This window comes from Pteropus vampyrus, unplaced genomic scaffold (assembly GCF_000151845.1).
Source record: "Pteropus vampyrus isolate Shadow unplaced genomic scaffold, Pvam_2.0 Scaffold44, whole genome shotgun sequence".
Taxonomy (NCBI): Eukaryota; Metazoa; Chordata; class Mammalia; order Chiroptera; family Pteropodidae; genus Pteropus; species Pteropus vampyrus.
Genome location: NW_011888825.1, coordinates 7475091 through 7496864, shown reverse-complemented (window position 1 = coordinate 7496864; position 21774 = coordinate 7475091). Strand labels below are relative to the sequence as shown.

The 21774-nt window shown below is 36.7% G+C and overlaps 1 protein-coding gene across 2 annotated transcripts; it reads right to left on the bottom strand.

Annotated features, from left to right (window-relative positions):
* Positions 1 to 496: 496 nt before the first annotated feature.
* ZNF287 (zinc finger protein 287) lies at positions 497 to 20828 on the bottom strand. 2 transcript variants are annotated; one of them, XM_011358993.2, is made up of 6 exons: positions 20570 to 20709; positions 19055 to 19559; positions 18253 to 18353; positions 16614 to 16740; positions 16066 to 16152; positions 497 to 4418 (listed from the first exon to the last, which is right to left on the bottom strand). In XM_011358993.2, the coding sequence occupies exons 2-6, from the start codon at positions 19455 to 19457 to the stop codon at positions 2848 to 2850; spliced, it is 2289 nt and encodes a 762-aa protein (XP_011357295.1). In that variant the 5' UTR covers positions 19458 to 19559; positions 20570 to 20709; the 3' UTR covers positions 497 to 2847. The 2 variants fall into 2 exon arrangements, with proteins under 2 accessions (XP_011357295.1, XP_023385738.1); XM_023529970.1 differs by lacking the exon at positions 19055 to 19559 and having other exon boundaries at positions 20570 to 20828.
* Positions 20829 to 21774: the final 946 nt, after the last annotated feature.

The following is a 21774-nucleotide window of genomic DNA, read 5'->3' as shown; positions in this document are numbered from 1 at the left end:
GAATGTGAGATATACAAATGACCTACTCCATTTAAAAAAAAAAAGGTCCTGGGAAAAAAAATCAAAGTTGCAAGATTGTTCTAGATGAAACAGACGTAATCAAATATATGTGTGAAACTTGAATGGATTAACAGGGAAAATTTAAACATGGGCTAAGCATTAGATATTGGGAAATTACTGTTCATTTTTTGAGGTATGTAATGGTATTGTAGTTATGTAAAAGATTTATTTTTTTATGAGATGCAGCATGCTTAAGTAGGGGTGAAATGTCATGTCTGCAAATTACTTTCCAATAGTTCAGAAAAATATGGCAAAATGTTAATTTTTAAATCTGGTTTGTTAGAATTGTTAGATATCATTTGTTTTATTTAACTTCTCTGTATATCTGAACATCTACATAATAAAAAGTTGTGGAGAATAAGACTATCTGCTAAAAAATAAATTTCATGTAGGCCAGACAACTGTAAAAGTGGGAAAAATACACAAAGATCTAGGATTTTCCATTATAATTCTGTCATTTTATAAGAGTATCAATAACTTCAGTGTATCAGTGGAAGACCTTATAAATGCATTATTTACATAAAACACATAAAGGCAGGAAATACAAATTAATGTAAAGAAAGGCGCTATAGACTATAATACTCCACACACTCATTCCAGGAGAAAAGTGTTGTGTAAGGTATGAAGTGGCATTATAAAAATTGCATCGTAAGTACAGTGGTTATTTTTTAACCTGATAACTATGGCATAAGCATAATTTGAGTATTATGCAACCTGGAGACAATCTGCACTTTGTGAAGGGTAATTCTATGACATCAAGGTTAATGAATGTGAGGACAAGGGAAAACAGCTTCTTGAAGAAAACACTCAATAAGAAAGCCTTGAAGATGTCTTTCCTTTGGAACCTGTTTGTAGGATGTTTGTATAAACAGTCAGGTCCAAATGAAGCCACGTAGTCATTACATGCTTAAATTTCTATTTATGGCGCCAGAATTTATGTTTTTCCTCATCTAGCTCAGGAAAACTTCTTGTGCAAAGATGTCCCACGATTTCTTAGGAATATCCCCATTGTTAAGTTTTGGGGATTCTGATTCTTCATTTTTAAGTAGTTGTTTTTATCAAATGACCAATGTTTGTTAAATATTTCTTTGCCCATATACACAAAAAACTCTTACCAATTTCACTCCATATCATTTAATTCTACCTTATTACCCAACTTATCTATCCATTAATGCAACAAACATATATTAACCACCTACTATATGCAAGGCACTGAAGAAATAAGAGCAAGGTGAAATCTCAGCTCTCAGAATATGGTCTTATATTCTGATAGTGGAATGCTGTGGATATTAAATGCAAAATATTTTTTTAACCTATTTCTATTTGCATTTCTACCAGTTTTCCTTTTATGTTGTTTAGGACAACAGTTACTACCGTTTAACAATTATTGCATCAATGCTTTTTCCAATGAAACTTTTTTTGGATATTTTAAAAATAAACTCCATTTTACTTATATCTATGAAAGAGTAACAATTCCAATTATTCCTTTAAAATCAGTCATTTCATTTTTCGTTTCTTAGAAACAGGCTGAATTACATCTTATTCAATTAGTCACTCCTATTAGGTAAACCAAGTCCAGTAACATTTCACGTTATAAGTTACCTACCTATTCTTTCCTTACTATAGTTATGTCTTCGTTTTTTCCCCCCTAACCCACTTTCTGCACTGGACTCTATTTTCATTTTTCTCACACTATTTAAATAGCTGCTTTTTGTTACTCGTCTTAGGATACAGGGTCACATTTGGCAACCCATTTTAGGTCTCATGCTCATTCCATGACATACTAGTTGAGCTCATGTCCTTACTTCATCTTTCATTGCTTTAGAAAATGTTCTGTTGCTTAATTCAGCTGCAATTTGCAGCACTATAGGAAGCCCTGAAAGGATCCAATTAGTAAGTTTGGGCCCTCAGCACATTAGGCACTCAAGAAACATGTGTTTCAATGGAAGAAATGGACTTCCTAAAGTAAAAGCTACAGGAGAATCACAAGTTATGAACCACAAGTTAGGAGTCAGGTGAAAAAACTGGGAACCGTATTCTTGTTTCTTCCCTCAGGATGACCAATGTCAAAACCTAGTGAAACTAAGGCTGTCTTAAAGATTAATTTAAGCTTGGGTGTTTAATTTTGGCCTGTTAACTCAATTTGTACACATGTCTAAGAGTTAATACAGAACATTAGTTTTTCTATCCTAATAGATCATCTTTCATTAAAGTTCTCTTCTTTTAAAATTTCAGTATTTAAAGGAAAATATAATTAAATAGTGGCCACACAAATCTTTAAGATACTTATAATTTTTTTCAAACCTACTGGCTCCACATGGCAGTTATGGCATAACAGGAAAAGGGAAGTAAAAAAGGGGAAGGAACCCTTTACTTATTTAAGGCTTCAAAGTTAGGAAGAACTAAAGGCCTGAAAGCAGCTTTTCTATTATTCTCTAGTGTGAAATCTCTTACTTGATGGAAGCTTTCCCAAGTTACATTCATAAGGCCTCATTGAGAAGTACTTGAAATAGACTTAAGAGTTGTTGAGTTACAGGTTTCTGAGTACTTTTACTTTCACAGGAATCTTTCTGGAATGAATTAAACTGTTGTGAATTAATAATGAAGTTTCTTTCTTAAATTTCATATTAAATTTAAATAGGTTATATCCACATTACTAATTTTGATACTTCTGTTCAGTGATATCAAACATATATTGCACTTCCTTTGAATAATGTTTTAACACAGAGTACAAGATAAAACTTAAATGATTAAGTCGTAATACCTAAATGAAGTCTCCCACATTCATTAATTACGATGTTTGGCACCTGTATGAACACGCTGATGCTGGATAAGGTTTGTACTCTGGGTGAAGGTTTTACCACATATACGGCATGCATAGGGCTTCTCTCCTGTATGAATTCTCTGGTGTTGTATAAGGCATGTTCTCTGGCTAAAATCTTTATCACATTCATTGCATTTATAGGGTCTTTCTCCAGTATGCGTTCTCTGATGTTGATTAAGTGACGAGGAATAAATAAAAGCTTTCCCACATTCATTACATTTATAGGGTTTCTCTCCAGTATGAATCCTTTGATGCTGAGTAAGATTTGCACCCTGTCTATATGCTTTCCCACATATGGTGCATTTAAAGGGTTTTTCTCCATTATGAATCCTCTGATGTTGAGTAAGGTGTACACTCTGGCTGAATGCTTTCCCACACACGCTGCATTTATATGGTTTCTCTCCAGTATGTGTTCTGTGATGTTGAGTAAGGTTTGCACTCTGGCTGAAGGCTTTCCCACATATATTACATATATAGGATTTCTCTCCAGTGTGAGTAGTTTGATGTTGAATAAGAGTTGAGGAATGAGCAAAGGCTTTTCCACATTCATTACATTTATAACACTTCTCTCCAGAATGAATTCTCTGATGTCGAATAAGATAAGTACTCTGACTAAATACTTTCCAACACTCATTGCATTTATATGGTTTCTTTCCAGTATGTATTTTTTGATGTTGAAGAAGGTGTGTACTCTGACTGAAAGTTTTCCCACACTCGTTGCATATATAAGGTTTTTCTCCAGTATGAACTCTCTGATGATTTATCAGTGATGAACTGTGGCTGAAGGTTTTACCACATTCCAAGCATTTGTATGGTTTCTCTCCAGTATGTGTCCTTTGATGTATAGTAAGGTGTGCACGCTGACTAAAGTCTTTTCCACAGTCATCACACTTATAAGGTTTCTCTCCTGTATGAATCCTCTGATGTATAGTAAGGTGTGCTCGCTGGCTGAAGGCTTTACCACACTGGTGGCATTCATATGGTTTTTCTCCAGTATGCATTCTCTGGTGTGCAATAAGAGATGAGATATGCCTAAACTCTTTCCCACATTCTTCACATTCATAAGATTTCTCTTTGGTATGGGTACTTTGGTGTTTCATGAGGGATGGGTTTTTCCTAAACTTTTTCCCACACACATTACATTTATAAGGCTTCTCTCCAGGATGAATTTTCCTATGTACAATACCATATGAGACATGACTGAAGGCTGCCCTACCTTCATTATATATCGAAGCTTTATTATCTAATTGGGTATCAAACTGTTTAATTAGGTTTGAATGCTTTCCAAAATTATTTCCATATATATCATATTTATGAAGATAATCTTCTGTACAATCATCTTCTTGTGAAAAAACTGTCTTCAAACTGAAATCGCTTTCATCAGTGGGAATTTTCCTGAAGGTATCTGTTGCCTGCCTCTCTAATTTATCTTCATAGTCATATGGTTCTTCCAATTTGACAGTCTGGGTTCCATCCGTTGTGAGTTTGGAAACATTTTTAACTGGATTACTATCTTGGGCTTTTGTTTCCCATTCTGAAATAAAAAGGATATAAAAAGTTTTCTTCTATTTGGAGAAAGAAAACTGCCAAAACAGAAAGAAAATAATGAACATGAAAAAAATACTTAAAAAGATTATGGCACTGACAACCTCATAACATGGTCCTTAAAGCTTGGGAAAGGAGAATAAAAGGGCAGAAAAACAAGACTAAATGGGAAAGGAGAGGCTCCTCATTGTTCAACACGGCACAGAGTAAATAAACTAGGTTAGGTCAGGTGACAGAGCTAAGAGAAGTGAAAACTGAATAAAATTGTGTGAAATTAAAAGAACAAAAATCAGAGTTGACACTAGAAAATGCTTGGGAGTAAGGTTAAATGAAAAAAGCAGTATCATAACTAACATGAAAACTCACTAGAACTAGACAAATATTACAGAATGCTAACAATGAGATTATAGGTTTTAAAAAATATTTTATAATATTCAATAAATTGGCTATGTAACTTTTACTGCTGTTTAATACAGAAATGTAGTTACATTACTTTTACAGAAGAAAAAAATGAAAAACAACTTTCTCAAACCAGATTTGTTACTACCCCCCCAAAAAATGAGAATGTTAATGGACTGTGTAGGTAGGTGTGTGTGCTTGTATATGCATGTACACATGTACACAGATACACAAATGATGAATAGTACCAGAAGCTGAGTTTAACTTCTGTGTAATCAGAATCAGTCTAGGAGAGACTGTTCCATGTACCTGAAAAGGAAGTACTAAAGGTTATAATTAAGCTTATAGTAGCAAATATCAATGATGACCATGAAGAAATTGCTATTATAAAGCATACATTCTTAAATCAATCAGTTTATTGAGAATTCATAAATTGAGATTAAGCAGGGCTTAAATATGTGTATATAACTAACCAGAAAGGATTGGTTAGAAGCAGTATCTGTTGGTCAATAGGGCTAAACAATGGTATAATAGTTCTAATAAAAGAGATCGGTGTTGACTCAGGTAACCAAGGAAAGCTTTGACAGGTGGAGGGAGGTATAATGTGAGTTGAACCTGAAGGAATGGCTAGGTCCTATATAAAGAACTATAAAAGTTCTGAGACAGGAATGGCCATTGAAGACCAACACTACTTTATCTGTGAATTATCAGTTTCCTGAAATATGACCGATTAGATATCCTAACCAAGGGTTCAACTTATTATACATCACAGAGCTGGTAAGAAAGTAAAATCCTCAGAGGCCAAAAATCAAGTAAAAACAAGAAGACAGGATATCAGCAAAAGTTAAAGTTGGTTGCCTGTGATAACTCCTCAGTCCTATTGAGGACTTTAAGCTTTCACTTTGAGGGTTACAGGGGCTCAGGGGCCGGAAGACAAAGCCTGGAGCCCAACCAAGGAGAGAAGGCTGATAGGAGTCTGCACACTCTGTGTAAGGACAGGCTAGAAAAACAAATAAAACCAAAAAAACCTCACCTCAACAGAAGGAAGAAAGAATTTGCCTTTTTCAGTCTTGGTGTTCTTTGGTAGGAGAAAAATCTACCCTCAGAATACATAACCATAAAATGCTTCCTCTTGTGGATTTACAACCCTAATTTATACTACCTGAATAAAAGACTCATGCTGAGAAGTCAACTTAAAGTGTTTCCAGACTGGCAATACCTCTCAGAAGACTATTCGGACTCTAGTCCAGGCTTATGCCATGTATGTTTTCTCATTGTGCCATGTATGTTTTCTCATTGTTTCGAATGTGCTATAGGTACATTTTGCGTCATGTTTGCCAATCAAGGCAAATAGAGCCATAAATTATGAGAAGAATTAGCTTTTCAAGTAGTGTGACATTTATAATACCTAATGGCCAGATGAAGTTAAAAAAAGGCTAAAATTTAAATCAGATAAACTTTAAAAAAGTGAAGCAATTTGGTCTAAGGTAGCATAGTATATTCTGCCATTATTGTTTAATGTATTGTTAATGATGAATTCTAGCCATCAATATTGGTAGACACACTAAAAGTCAGTGCTTTAATTTAAAAAAGGACAGGAAAGCAAAATACAAAAGAGTATGGCATACATCTTTTGTATACAAAAGGAAATCGAAGACTATTTATGACTTATTTCAGCAAAGAGAATCACAGGAAGGATAAACCAGAAACAAATGAATATGGTTAACTATAGGGAGTAAATGGGAATAGAATAGATGAAGATGTACACCTTTCTACATAGCTTTCATTTCTGAACCACGTTAGTGTTTTTATATATTTAAAAATGTAAAAATTAAAAAGAATCAAAATCCAAAAAAACACTAAAACTGACACAAATAGAATTGAACAAATGGTATATGTTCAGATACCCAGAAGGAAGAATTCAAGTAACTTTTGAATCCAGTATTCTGTATACCCTTAATGGAATACATTCTAAGGACAAAAAGGGTCTGTGAAGAAACTGAACTTACAGAGTTTATTATTGGTACTGATATTAATATAATTCTGAAAACATCTTTGTGTGTATTATATTATACAACAAATAGGTAAATATACTGATGTTTTTGGGAACCAGGTTACTCATTGTATGGGAAAGGAAATACAAAATGGAATATAGGAAGATATGAAGTGAAATTAAGAGTTATCAGTGAAAACTTATGAGTAAAAAACCCCCCAAAACTATATATACATATACATACATATTTCCCAGCTCTATCCACTGAATAGGTCTAGAGGCAATGGTATCCATTGTAGTGAGCACACTTACTGCCCAGATCCTAGTTTCTAAATATGATTTCTCATTAAAATGAACCATGGTTCCTTAGAGAACTTCCAGGTCTAAGGTAGGCCTAAGGTAGGCCAGAAAGCGAGGGAATTCTCAAAGACTAATGGGGACATCTCAAAAGGACACTGGACTTAGTTTGAAATACTCCCATTAAGGCAGTCCATGATGGTGGTGATGTTGGAAGATCCTGAACTCACCTCCACCCACAAAGACACCAAATCTACAGCTATATATGCAATAATTCCTTCTGAAAAAGACCTGAAACTAGCTAAACAACTGCTTTACATCAAAAAAGAAAAGGGCCACACTGAGGTGGGTAGGAGAGGCTGAGATGCGGTCTTGCCAAAAACCCCACCCCTGGCATGGTGACCCATAATTGGGAGGGATCTCACAAATCTGGAGCCTCTCCTTGAGGAGCAAAGAGTTTGTACCCCATATCAGGCACCTTAAATCTTAAGATCAGTCCTAAAAACACTTGGCTTTGAAAACCACAAGGCCCAGGGGGCTGTAGCACACTGAAAGACAGCTCTCGAAAAGCTCATGTGCAAACTTACTCTCCCTAAAGCCCAGGGCAGAGGGAGCAGTTTGGAAAGCACCCAGACTGTATGTGAAGGAGATTCATCTGCTAATCTTAAAGCATCTACTGAAGGGTCAGGGGACTGTAGGAATTCTCTTTGGAGACAGAGGCACTGGTGGACATTTTTGCATTCTCCTTATGCCATGCTTCACAGTGCCATTATCTTCTGGAAGGGAGCTTTTGCACACATCTGGTACCCTGGTTCTTTTATATCTGGTGCCCCAGTTTTTGCAGTGGCAACCCAGGGGATACCCCTTGAGTACCTGGCTCTGGAAGCCATGGAATTGTATTCTTGGGTCCCACAGGACTGTAATAATCAGAGAATTCTTGGCAGGCTACCACCCCCAAGACACTTCAGACAGGAAATTGAAACACAATCCCAGTCTTTCTGTGACAGATCCCTATTTACTTGTCTTAAAGCTTCAGCCTGAAGGATAGCTTTCAAGAATGCCACACATCTAGAGGCCACGAAGTGCTCTCAGGGAACATAGGCCAGGTGATGCCATCTTTGCACTCTCCCTCCTCTGCCTTGCTACAGCTCACTGGTACCTCCCAGTAAGGAGGTCACGCACTCCTCTGGAGCTCTGATTTTTGAAAATGTTCCATAGGAGACACTCCCATATCACCTGATCTAGAGGCCAGCAGGGTTTACAATTGTGGTCCTGAAGGACTGTATATATTTGTATAACTTAAAAGCTGCTGCCTGAGGATCTGGCTTCCAACCTGCCTGAAACTAGGTGCTGACTAATATCCCTCACTCTGGAACACTGACAGGTCTTGGCACACCCTCAACAAATGGAGCTATTAAAAAGAAATCAAGATGCTTAGATGATCACAAAGGTTCAAGAGACAACTGAGAACTAAGGTAAGGCTTGACAATAAGGTTCATCTTCCATACAAAGCCATTCCTTCAAGACTAGAAGAGGTAGCTGTTTTGCCTAATACATAGAAACAGAGAGTCACACAAAGTGAGAAAACAAAGGAATGTGTTCCAAATGAAAGAACAATGAAAAAACCTCAGAAACAAAACTTAATGAAATAAAGGTAAGTAATTTACCTGATAAAGAGTTCAAAGTACTGGTCATAAAGATGCTCAATGAACTTGGGAGAATGAATGAATGAACATAGTGAGAACAGAGACAGAAAAATATAAGAAAGTACAAAACAGAAGTCGCAATATACAAAACATAAGTCGCAATATACAATAACTGAAAAATACAATAACTAAAAAACACACTAGAGCAGTTCAAAGCAGATAAGTGAAGCAGAAGAAAGCATCAATGATCTTGAAGACAAGGCAGTGGAACTCACCCAAACAGACCAGCAAAAAGGAAAAATTTTTAAAAGTGAAGATAACTCAAGAGGCTTATGGGACAACATCAAGCAGGATAACAATTGCAGTATAGGGGTCCCAGAAGAAGAAGAAGAGAAAGGGGCAGAAAAGTTACTTGAAGAAATAGTGGCTTAAAACTTCCCTAAGCTAGGGAAGAAAACAGACATCCAGATCCAGGAAGCCAAGAGAGTTACAAATAAGATGACCCCAGTGAGATCCACATATCAGTACACCTTATAATTAAAATGTCATAAGTTAAAAAGATAGAGAATCTTAAAAGCAGTGAGAGAAAAAAAACTTGTTATCTATAAGAGAACACCAATAAGACTATCAATAGACTTTTCAGCAGAAAGTTTGCAGGCCAGAAGGGTGTGATATAGTTACATGATTATTCAAAGTACTAAAAGGAAAAACGTCCTACCAAGAATACCTGGCAAAGTAATCATTCAGAATTGAATAACAGTTAGAGTTTTCCAGACAAGCTAACGAAACTCTTCTTCACTAAACCAGACTTACAAGAAATACCAGACTTACAACAAAGGGACTTCATTAAGCTGAAAAGAAAATAACAAGAAATACATATGAAAGTACAAATCTCACTGGTAAAGGTAAATATATGGTAAAGGTAGTGGATTAATCATATATAAAGCTAGTATACAAGTTAAAAGAAAAAGTAAAAATAAACATAACTACAATAACTAAAGAATACACAAAATAAAAATATGTAAATGTGACATCAAAAACAAACATGGGGGTAGTAAAAATGTAGTTTTAGAATGTGTTCAAACTTAAGTTGTTATCAATATGAAACAGACTGTTATAAATATAGGTTGTTATATGTAAGCCTCATGGTGACCACAAAACCTTTAATAGATAAACTAAAGATAATGAGAAAGAAATCTAAGCGTAACGCTAATGAAAGTTGTCAAATCACAAAGAGAGCAAAAGATGAAAAAATAGAAAAGAACTATAAAACATCCACAAAACAATTAACAAAATGGCAAAAAGCACATACCAATCAATAATTACTTTCAATGTAAATGAACTAATTCTCCAATCAAATGATAGAGGGTGGTTAATAGATAAAAGAATCAGACAAACAAGACCTGTCTACAAGACCTACAAGACTTACTTCAAATGTAAGGGCATATACAGACTGAAAGTGAAGGGATGGAAAAAGATATTCCATGCAAATGGAAATAAAAAAAAAGCTGAGATAACTAAACTTACATCAGACAAAATATATTTTAAAAGACTGTAATACGACAAAGAAGGGCATTACGTAATGATAAAGGGAGCAATCCAACAAGAGGATATAACATCCATAAATATTCATACACCCAACAAATAGCACTTAAATATGTGACAAAAATATTAACAGACCTAAAGAGAGAGACAAACAGCAATAGAATATAGTAGATGACGTCAAATATCACTTACATCATAGATACATTATCCAAACAGAAAATCAATAAATAAACACTGGCCTTAAATGGCACATTAGAGCAGATGAATAACTGATATATATATATTAGAACAGTCCATCCAAAAGCAGCAGAATACACATTCTTCTCAAGTGCATACAGAACATTCTCCAGGATAGATCATATGTTAGGCCACAAAACAAGTCTTAAAAAATTTAAGAAAATGAAAATCATTATCAAGCATGTTTTTCGACCACAGTGGTTGAAAACTAGAAGGCAATTACAAGAAACTAGAAAAATCACAACTAGGTGGGGATTAAATAATATGCTAATGAACAACCAGTGGGTTAACGAAGGAATCAGAAGAGATAACAAAAAACACCTTGAGACAAACAAAAATGGAAGCAACATACCAAAATTTATGAGATGGGGCGAAAGCAGTTCTAAGAGGGAAGTTTACAGCGAGATGAGCTTACTTCAAAAAACAAGAAAAACCTCAAATAAACAACCTAACTTTACACTTCAAAGAACTAGGAAAAGAACAAATGAAGCCCAACATTTAGTAGAAGGAAATACAGATTAGAGTGAAAATAAATGAAATAGAGACTAAAAAGACAACAAAAAGGTCAGTGAAACTAGGAGCTGATTCTCTGAAAAGATAAACAAAATACATGAACCTATGAACTTTTAGTTAGATTCACCAAGAAAAAAAGAGGGTTCAAATAATCAGAAATGAAAGAGACATTACAACTAAAACCACAGAAACACAAAGGATCATAAGAGATTACTATGAGCAATTATATGCCAAGAAATTAGACAATCACAAGAAATGGATAAATTCCTAGAAACATACAACCTTATAAGACAAAAAAAAAAAAAAGAAAAGAAAATCTGAATAGACTGATTATTAGTAAGGAGATAAGGAGATTGAATCAGTAATCAAAAACCTCCCGACAAACAGAAGTTCAGCACCAGATGGTTTCATTAGTGAATTCCAAAAATTTGAAAAGGCGGAAACACTTCCAAACACATCTTACAAGGCCAGCATTACCCTCATGCCAAAACCTAACAAGGACACCATAGGAAAGGAAAATTACAGGCCAATATCTGTGATGAATATAGATGTAAAAATCCTCAACAAAATATCTGCAAACTGAGTTCAACAATATATTAAGGGGATTATACACCATGATCAAGTGGGATTTAGTCCAGGGATGCAAGGCTGATTCAACATCTGCAAATCAATCAATGTGATACACCACATTAACAAAATGAAGAATAAAAATCATATGATCATGTAAATAGATGCAGAAAAAGCACATAACAAAATTCAATATCCTTTGATGATAAAAGCTCTCAACAAAGTGGGTCTAGGGGGAACGAATATACCTGAATTTAATAAAGACAATATATGACAAGCCCACAGCTAATATCATACTCAGCTAATAAACTCAATGGTGAAAAGCTGACAGCTTTTCCTTTAAGATCAAGAACAAAACAAGAATGCCCACCCACTCTACCACTTTTATTGAACATAGTATTCTAAGTCCTAGCCAGAGCAATAAGGTAAGAAAACGAAATAAAAGGCACCCAAATTGAAAAAGAAGAAATAAAACTGTCACTATTTGCAGATGACATGATTTTATATACAGATAAACCTAAAGACTCCACCAAAAACTGTCAGAATAAACAAATTCAGTAAAGTTGCAGGACACAAAATTGATGTACAAAAATCTGTTGTTTCTATATAATAACAACTATCAGAAAGAGAAAGAAATAATCCCATTTACAATGGCATAATAAAGAATAAAATACCTAGGATTAAAATTAATCAAAGAGGTAAAAGACCTGTGCACTGAAAACAGTAAGACACTGCCGAAAGAAAGTGAAGATAGATAAATGGAAAGGTATTCCATGCTTATGGATTGGAAGAGTCAATACTGTTAGAATGTCCATACTATCCAAAGCAATCTACAGATTCCATGCAACCCCTATCAAAATTCCAATGGCATTTTTTCACAGAAATAGAACAAGCCATCCTAAAATTTGTGTGGAACCACAAAAGACCCCAAATAGCCAAAGCAAACTTGAGAAGGAACAATACTAGAGGCATTGTGGTCCTGATTTCAAATTCTATTACAAAGCTGTAGTAATCAAAACCGTATGGTGCTGGCATAAAAACAGACACATAAATCAATGCAACAGAATAGAGAGCTCATAAATAAACTCATACGTATATATAGTCAATAAAGCTATGACAAAAAAAGCAGATGATACAATGGGAAAGGACAGTCTCTTCAGTAAGTGGTACAGGGAAAACTGGACTGGCATGTACAAAAGAATGAAACTAGACTACTATCTCACACAAAAATTAACTCAAAATGGATTAAAGACTTGAATGTAAGCCCTGAAGCCATAAAACTCTTTGAAGAAAACATAGGTGGTAAGCAACTTGACACTGGTCTTGGCAATGATGTTTTGAATTTGACTTCAAAAGCAAAGTAAACAGAAGCAAAAACAAACAAGTGAAACTACATCAAACTAAAAAGTTTATGCACAGCAAAGGATATCAACAAAATGATAAAGCAACCTGCTTTTTTAGAGAAAATGGGAGAAAACATCTGTAAATCATATATCCAATAAGGGATTAATATCCAAAATATATAAAGAACTCATAATTCAATAGCAAAAAAAAACAAAAACAAAACAAAAAACCCAAATATGATTAAAACATGGGCAGAGAACCTGAATAGACGTTGTCTCAAAGACATACAGATAGATGGTCAACATCACTAATCACCAGGGAAATGAAAATCAAAACCACAATGAGATAGCACTTCACACCTGTTAGAATGTCTATTATCAAAAAGACAAGAAATAACAAGTATTGGTGAGGAAGTGGACTGTTGGTGAGAATGTAATTGGTGTACCCACTATAAAAAAATAGTATGCAGGTTCCTCAAAAAATTAAAATTAGAACTACCGTATGATCCAGCAATTCTACTTCTTTGGGTATTTATCCAAAGAACACAAAAACATTAATTTGAAAAGATATATGCACCCCCATGTTCATGGCAACATTACTGCAACATTAATAGCCAAGATATGGAAACAACCTAAGTGTCTATCAATGGATGAATGGATAAAGAAGATGTAGTATATACTACAGTGGAATACTACTCAGCCATTTAAAAAAAATGGAACCTTGTCAGTTACAACAACATGGATGGGCCTTGAGGGCATTATGCTAAGTGAAATAAATCTGACAGAGAAAGACAATATATGATTTCACTTATATGTGGAACCTAAAAACAAACAAAGAAAAACAAAAAACAAAAAAGAGGGCTCATAGATAGGAAGAAAGACTGGTGGTTGCCAGAGGGGAGGGGGTACAGGGGGTGAGCGAAATGAGTGAAGGGGATCAAAAGGTACAAACTTTCAGTTATAAAGTAAATAAATCCTGGGGATGTAATGTACAGCATAGTGACTATACTTAATAATACTATAATGAATATCGAAGAGTTGCTAAGAGAGTAAATCTTAAAAATTCTCATCACAAAAAAACTTGTAACTATGTATGGTTATAGGTGGTAACTAGATTTATTGTGGTGATAATTTTGCAGCATATACACATATCGAATCATGATGCTGTATACCTGAAACTAATATAATGTTTATCAATTATACCTCAATTTTTTAAAAAAAAGTCTCCCATTGCTCAAATTTGGGACAACTGAGCATTAAAAACAAACATGAAGTAACCCCAAAAGCTGGAAACAATGTACTAATAACACACTGAATTTTTAAAAATTCTAGTAGTCCATAGTGATCTATATATACCACGTAAAAATGGGTTGAGAGGAGGGACAGCTATTATTTATAGAAGAGGGCTATTAATCATTTGGAAGAAATGGCTGAATTAGAAAATCACATTTTGCAACTGGCAATGTAATAAAGCAAGGATCATTAGTGGATGCTAAAAACTTTGAATAAATGGTTTTCAGGGAATAGAATAGTCATATGGCCTCTAAGTATCAATTCACAGATTACTTACTAATTGAAAAAATACACCTTTAAAATAGAGAGATCTGATAGATAGCACCTTAACCAGACTGAAGATCAGTAATGAGACAATGTTTAATCTGAATCTAATCATGAGTAAACAATCAGGCAACTCTAAACTGTGGATCATTCTAAAATTAAAAAACCTGGACTGGATCTTTCAAAAAATGTCAGTATCATGAAAGGGTAAAGAAAAGAAAAAAAAAAAAAAAGGCTGAGGAACAGTTCTGATTAAAAGGGAGTAACATACAAGATAACCAAGTGGAACATGTGATTCCTGACTGGATCCTGAACGGGGAGAAAAACATCTATAAAGAATATTTGAGGACAGTTGGAGAAATCTGAGTAATTGACTATACATTAGATAACATTATTGTATAAATGTTAAATATATGAAGTGAGAGAATGGTGTTGCTCTTATGCAGAACATTCATGGTTTTAGAAGATATATGCAGAAACATTCAGGCATGAGGTCATGATAGCTTCAACTAACTTTCAAATGTTTGAAAACAAAGTATATGTATGTGTATGTAGAGATAAGGCAAAAGTGGCTAAATGATGATAATTTGTGATTTTAGGTAAAAAGTATATAGGTGTTCAATATACTGTTCCCGCAACTTTTCTGCAGGTTTGAAATCTTTCAAAATGAAGTTGTTGTGAAGGAAGGAAGGAATGGGAACAACCAAAAAGACCATCAATAGGAAACAGATTCAGTAAAATGAGATGCAATAAAACTTGATGCAGGTATTTAAAAAAACAAGGAAACTCTTTACATACACATTTGGAACCCTTATCAAGATATTCATTTAAGAAATAATAGCCAAGTACAAAACTGTGTGTACAGTATGCTACCATTTATATTAGAAAATGGAGAAAAATATTTTCATATTGACTTTATATGCAAACGAAACAAAATAAACCCATGAAAGGATAAACTAGAAATAACAGTGCTTGTGTGTTGAGAATATATAGGAGCCGGGTGAATGTGGTATACATATGGGACACTTCTGTCTAGCTTTATATAAAATATATTTTATGTGTTAAAAAGATCTGCTCTTGTCGTTATTCTTTTAAATTAGAAATTTTTAACAAAAGATTTGAGTTAGGAAAGTGGAGGCAGGGGCTAGAGAGTTTTGTCAGTAAACAGAATAAAAGAAACTCAAAAAAGAAGTTAAGAAGGTTTGAAATTTAAGACTTTAGGAGACATTCGTGCATGCTTAAATATCGAGGGAACAATGGCACAGTAAAAGCCCCAAAAAGCTCTAAGGGATAGGATTCAAGGGTCATGGAGAAGTATAAAATGAGATGGGAAAGGTATAAAAACAATGTTTAGAAAATCTCTTCCTGAATCTCTTCCTCTGCAAAGAAGTGATGCCAAAAAGGTCAGTGTTCTTGACAGACTGGGATGTCTTTGTGGAAAGTGACTTGGCCATATTTAAAAATATCTCTCAGCACACTTACTTAGGATAATATAGGCTCTTAAGTGTGAAAATAGTCACCTGCTGGTTATTCTCTCACCTGGACTAGGGCCTTCTAAGATTTCTTTTATCACCATCCATGGTTCTTCCAATATGGGAATCACAGTTGGTCTGTACACTGTAAGTCCTGTTCAGGAGGAATATAATGAGTTTTATCCTGGAGATAAACATTTGTTCAAATTTTATTACCTGACTTATTTATGACAGACTTCTACAAGAAAACAATGGTTTGTGGACATGACCTAATGAACAGGTTGTTGTCCTTTTCAGACTAGGATAAAAGTTTCCTGCCAACCTGGAAGATATGTGCACAGAGATCATGGGATAAGTAGAAAATGGGCAAGGCACAGCATCAGGTAGTGGCCCTGTGAAGCTGTGCATCATAGTTTTTCAATAATATTTCACTTAGAAACCTTTCATTTGGGAAAAGGAGTAGAATATAGCCATTTCTGTGCCCAAACGGGATGCGCAAACTCATCTCTAGGCCCCATTCTTAGCAAAGTACTTTAGAAGTCTAACCCACTTTTTAACACAGGAAAGATACTCTGGTGGGTATGCCTGCTGGGAGGAGAGGGTGTAGATGCTTACCTAGAGAAACCATGTTCCAATAGTTCTGTAATGTCACAGTCTTGTACAATTCCTTCTGTACAGGACGCATTAGCTCCCAGTCCTCCTGGGTGATATCCACAGCCACATCTTTGAATGTCATTGATTCCTAAAACATCAAATATAACTTAACTTGGTTCAAGAAACAGTAGGAAGGGAATAGTGGTAATACCAGGTGTGTTTGTGGTGGAGAAAATCATAGAATCTTGAGTTTTAGTAGGACCCTAATGGTTATCTAGTCAAAATCTTGACCCAGTGTATGGATGAGCAAACCTGAATGGCCCTCATTCTGAAAATAAAGAATTAATCATTTTCAGTTGCCACTAGTACATTTATTGGTGGTGCAATCTTAAAGAAGAAAGGATTGTGAATATAGATGACACAGAGCTGAATGATTTTGCTTTTCAAGCTCTGCCTTAAGAATAAATTCAACGTGTCATAATTTGAAATTTAAAGGTATTATGTGTACTCTATGATAAAATGAAGAGCCCTTCCTTTTTTTTCCCCATACTGTCGAACTGCTGTACTTTTAAATATATTTTGTATCTTTGTTGTTCTTTGTTCTGTTAAAAATATTGATTATTCTTACATGTTTTTCAAATAACGTTTCTTTAAAAAAATTATATTGGGTTTTGAAACACATTAAGCTTATAATTTAAGAACTGACAGTTTTACAATATTCGAGACTTCTTTCATGTCCTATAAAATGATACAGGGCATGAAGATACTGCAAAATTTAGAGGATGCTTAGTCCTAGCTCTTTAAATCTGAGAAGACAATACTGTCAATGGAATCTTTTTATTTAGAGGATGCTTAGTCCTAGCTCTTTACATCTGAGAGGACAATACTGTCAATGGAATCTTTTTATTTCATTTTTCTATATTTTTATGTACATGTAAAAAAATGATTAACCTTTGTATGCCATTTTCTGTAGCAGTCACTTTATTATTGTTTTTAACAGTTTTATCCTTGAGTTTATTAGTTTTTTCAGGTCAATGTTCATAATACCTATAAATAATAACTTTATACCAGTTCCTGGTTTAAGACCATGCATATTTTTATAGCAAACTTTTAAGGTGGCCTGAGTTGCTCTTCCTTAAAATAACAGACTCATGAGCAATAGTATTACCACATGGCCTTTAATTACTTGTTAATGAGGAAAAATATTAGTAACTACTTTTTATCCTACTGTGATCTTATTGATCCAGGCTAACAAGTCTCATATTTAATCCTCAGAATTTAAGAATATTTTTAAATATTAGAGTTGAATAACTCAGGCTAATAGTGGTTAAGTATCTTGCACCAAATTACATGTTCAATGGCAGAACTAGGAACTCCATGTAGATCCATCTGGCTGTGTAGATCAATCCTTTAACCTCAATGTGATATTGCTGCCTTAAAGTCAAAAAGTGAGGAAAGGCATATCAAAGGAAGGCAATACATCCCATTTCTTACAGGGGGCAATCACTGACCTTAACAGGCCAAGGTGACCTAAGGAGAAAAACTGACACTTAGGTCCTTGATAGGACTTCTGGGGTCAGAGAAGTTAGAGGGACAGGATAGAAAATGTCTTCACACACCATGAAGGCATTTTAAAATCACAGAAGAGACTAAAACTCACTTTGGTTACCAAGTCATTTAGCCACCCTGCCCGGAAAGTATGTCTTCCTTTGGGGTCTTCCTCTGGGATCTCTTGGGAAAGGGCAGAGTTCTGAGGAGCAGCTAGGGAAGAGAAAGAGACCAAGGTGGAGATTAGTCCTATTTGAACAGCCTAGGAAAACATCACCAAATAGATATCTACACTTTCTTAAAGTGAGAAGTCAGAGGAAACCAAACACAGCACCCCTACTTTAAAGAATCAGCAGGAAGAGACAATGACTTGTCCTCAGACAGCATAGGCTTTAAAAACAAGTCTGCTAAAGAATCAGCAGGAAGAGACAATGACTTGTCCTCAGACAGCATAGGCTTTAAAAACAAGACTCTTAAGTATACGTACCAAATTCACAATTTTCTAAATCCTCTTGTGATATAAATTTTGTGAGCTGTCTCTCCACTTAATAAGGAAATATTCTCTGGACGCTATTCTACCTATTTGAAAGTATGTTACTGTAAAATCCAATTCACAAAGCAAATGATTTATTGGCAGAACAGTTCAAACCTCTACAGGTAAACTCCCTGAGGGGTCACAAAGGGGTAATCTGGTTGTGTCTGGTCATTGTTTTATGACACAAGTCTGGGTTTAGGTAACGTGTCTAGTTCAAAGAAATTTGAAGGGGAATACCATGCAGGATGGAGCCTATATTAAAGCCTATTCTCACTCACTCGCTTGACCTTTGTTCTCCCAATTTCTTTAATAGGCTGCTCTCTGATGTGCTGGTTGTCTTCACTCAAGATTCCTCCCCACTCTGCTCTATAATTCTTACCTTCCTCTTCTAGAATCTGAGTCAAATCCTCCACCAGAGTCACTGCTTCCTCACTGCTCTCTGGGTACTGAGACTTCACCCAAGTCCTAACTTCTCCAGGTAGGATGGTCAGGAATTGCTCCAGCACCAGGAGCTCCAGGATTTGTTCCTTTGAGTGAATCTCAGGTCTCAGCCACTTAAGGCAGAGGTCTCGGAGTTGATTCAATGCTTTTCGAGGACCTTCCAGGTCTGGGTATGAAAACTTCCTAAAATTCTGTCGACAGGTCTCAGTGTCACGCAAGAGTCTTGAAGCAAGGGTTTCTTTTTCAACATTGTGGGGTCCACTCTGAGTCTTGTCTGGCTTCCACATTCGGAAGATTTGGGAGTGTGAAGAACTGGTCATCCTTTTGCTTGGGGCTGACATTGTTACGGACAGGTGCTTCAATCTGGCAATGAATATCTTTTATTTCTCTAGTAGTGAGGCAACTGCTTGAAGTCTCATGTTAGAGCCACAAAGACATTGTATCTAGGGCAGGGGCAGAAAAGAGTCAAGGTAGAGTTAGCAGCCTTAGTTACAAATTCTGAGACCCTGAAACACAAGAGCAGATCATGAGGTCAAGAATTCCTAGTGTTCTCTGTTATACACAAACAAAAATAAACTACCTGATGTGCACATATAAACACATCAACTTTACATTGGTCTCCCTCCTTTATATCTTTAGACCTGCTGGTGGGAATAGGGGGTTGGGACTGCCAAAAAAGGTGATGGAAGCAAAGACTTGAATAATAACCAAAACAGATCAAACTTCTAACTTGTTTAAACAGAAATTAAACTTTTACTGAAAAAAAGCTTCAGTATTTTAGTCACTGATGTTATACAAGCTGTAATGACTGGTTTTCAACAGCAACAGAGAGAATCTATTACTTAGAACTGGGAGAATAAAGTGTTCAAGGTTCCCAAAGGAATACTCAGGAGAAGAGGGCGAGCCATTTACTTGCTTTGCATATTAACTCCAGCCTATTCTACCTTTCCTATCTGAGGGCTGGGGAGACAAGCCGGTTGGACCAGAAAGAAGTAGAAGAGGCTGCGTGATTCGAAGCCCTTTAAGTGCTTCCTAAAGGGGACAATTCCTTATGAAGAAATTTGAAACCAGAATCCCTGAAGAAAACCTCAATCAGGCCTGACCTGGAGAAGAACCCGTGACACCTGTCCACCGGCTCCAGCTCTGAGCCCTCCTCAACCAGTCTTTTCTCCAAAGCCAACTGTTTACAAGGCCCTGCATAGCAGAAGCACTGGCTTCGCCTCCCCTACTGTCGCATCCCCTTCTCAGCGGGTCTAACTCCTCTTCGGCTGGAGAGTCGCGGGCAGCGCGGTAGTCGGGACCCGGCGACGTGCTGTGCTGGGATTGGGCCCTCCACAGTAGCATTCATCCTGTGTTTCCCTCAGGCCTCGAGCAAGGCACCCCCGCATGGAGCCTCTGGGGGCCCGGCCCTGACCGCACGGACTCTTGCCCTCAGGGCCCGCGACATCATTACCTGTCGTTGGGATCCGGCGGACATGCAGCCAGAGAGGCCGGGAGGCCCCGTACAACAATGGCGGCGGGAGTTCGGGCGCCTGCGTGGCGGGCTCAGTCCTCGGCTGCAGTGGGGCCTCTGGCTCCGCCACTTCCCTTCCCCGGAAAGCCCAACGTGTCTCGGCCAGGAGCTGCGCGTTCCAAACTGGTCCTGAGAAACCCGGCCCGGAACCCACCGCGCCTTGGCTTCGCCGCGACCTCGCCTGGGCGTCACTGCGCATGTGCATGAGGCGAACGCTACGCGCCCGCCGAGCCAATCGGAAGCTGCGCCCCGCCCCTCCTCTGTCGGAGCCTTGTTCCTAGGACCTGTCTCCATGGTAACCTCCTCCGCCCATTACTATGACTTGTTAGCCTGCAAGGTGCTGAAGATAACTTTAAAGTTTCCCTGGGCAGAGACAGGGCTGGTAGATGACTTGGAAGTTAGGGAGCTACCAACATTTGGGAGAGGGGGATGCCGATGGGAAGTGTTAGAGCCCAGGGGTAATTACCCAGAATGAACCTGGTGCTAGTGTTCCTATAGGAAGGTTGAGCAGAGAAAAATGTGGGTCTAAAGGTAGAACGACCCAAATTGCTGATTCAAGATCTACTGTAAATAAACATTGTTAAAGGTTCTGGGTCCCTCTTTAGGAATCTGATTCCGAGATTCTCAGATTGGAAGAAAGAACAACATCCAAAAGCATGTCGTTTATAAGAGACTCAAAACAAATACATAAAATGCTTGAAAATAAAAAGAAAAACATTCCAGGTGTTCCTGTTATCTATGGCTGTTTTGGCAAACCACCCCCAAACAATGGTTTTAAAGAACCATTTTATTATGCTAATGGTTCTATGGTTCAGGAATTTGGAAGGGGAGCAGTGGGTGTGGCTCTTCTCCGCTACATTGTGTCTGGATGCTCAATAAAGATGATTTGTTGGAGGGAGGGTCCACTTCCAAGATGGCTTCTTCACTCACATGGCTTATGCATGGGCTGAGATGGCTTAAGGTTGAGCTGAGATGGCTTAAGGTTGAGCTCAGCTTGGATTTGACCATAATGCCTATATGTGGCCTTTTCAGCATGAAGGACTAAGGTGGTTGGACTTGTTACATGGTGGCACCAGGCTTCAAGAGCGGGGTTCTATTGAACAAGTGAGAAGCTCTATGGCTGATTATGACATAGACTTGGAAGT

Excerpts from the sequence above, each read along its gene's own strand:
- ZNF287 (XM_011358993.2), bottom strand. The coding sequence starts at position 19,457 with ATGTCAGCCCCAAGCAAAAGGATGACCAGTTCTTCACACTCCCAAATC. Across the intron at positions 18,354-19,054 it reads TCAGATTCTAGAAGAGGAAG|CTGCTCCTCAGAACTCTGCC; the intron begins GTAAGAATTATA and ends TCTCTTCCCTAG. Across the intron at positions 4,419-16,065 it reads CTTAGAAGGCCCTAGTCCAG|AATGGGAAACAAAAGCCCAA; the intron begins GTGAGAGAATAA and ends TTTTTATTTCAG.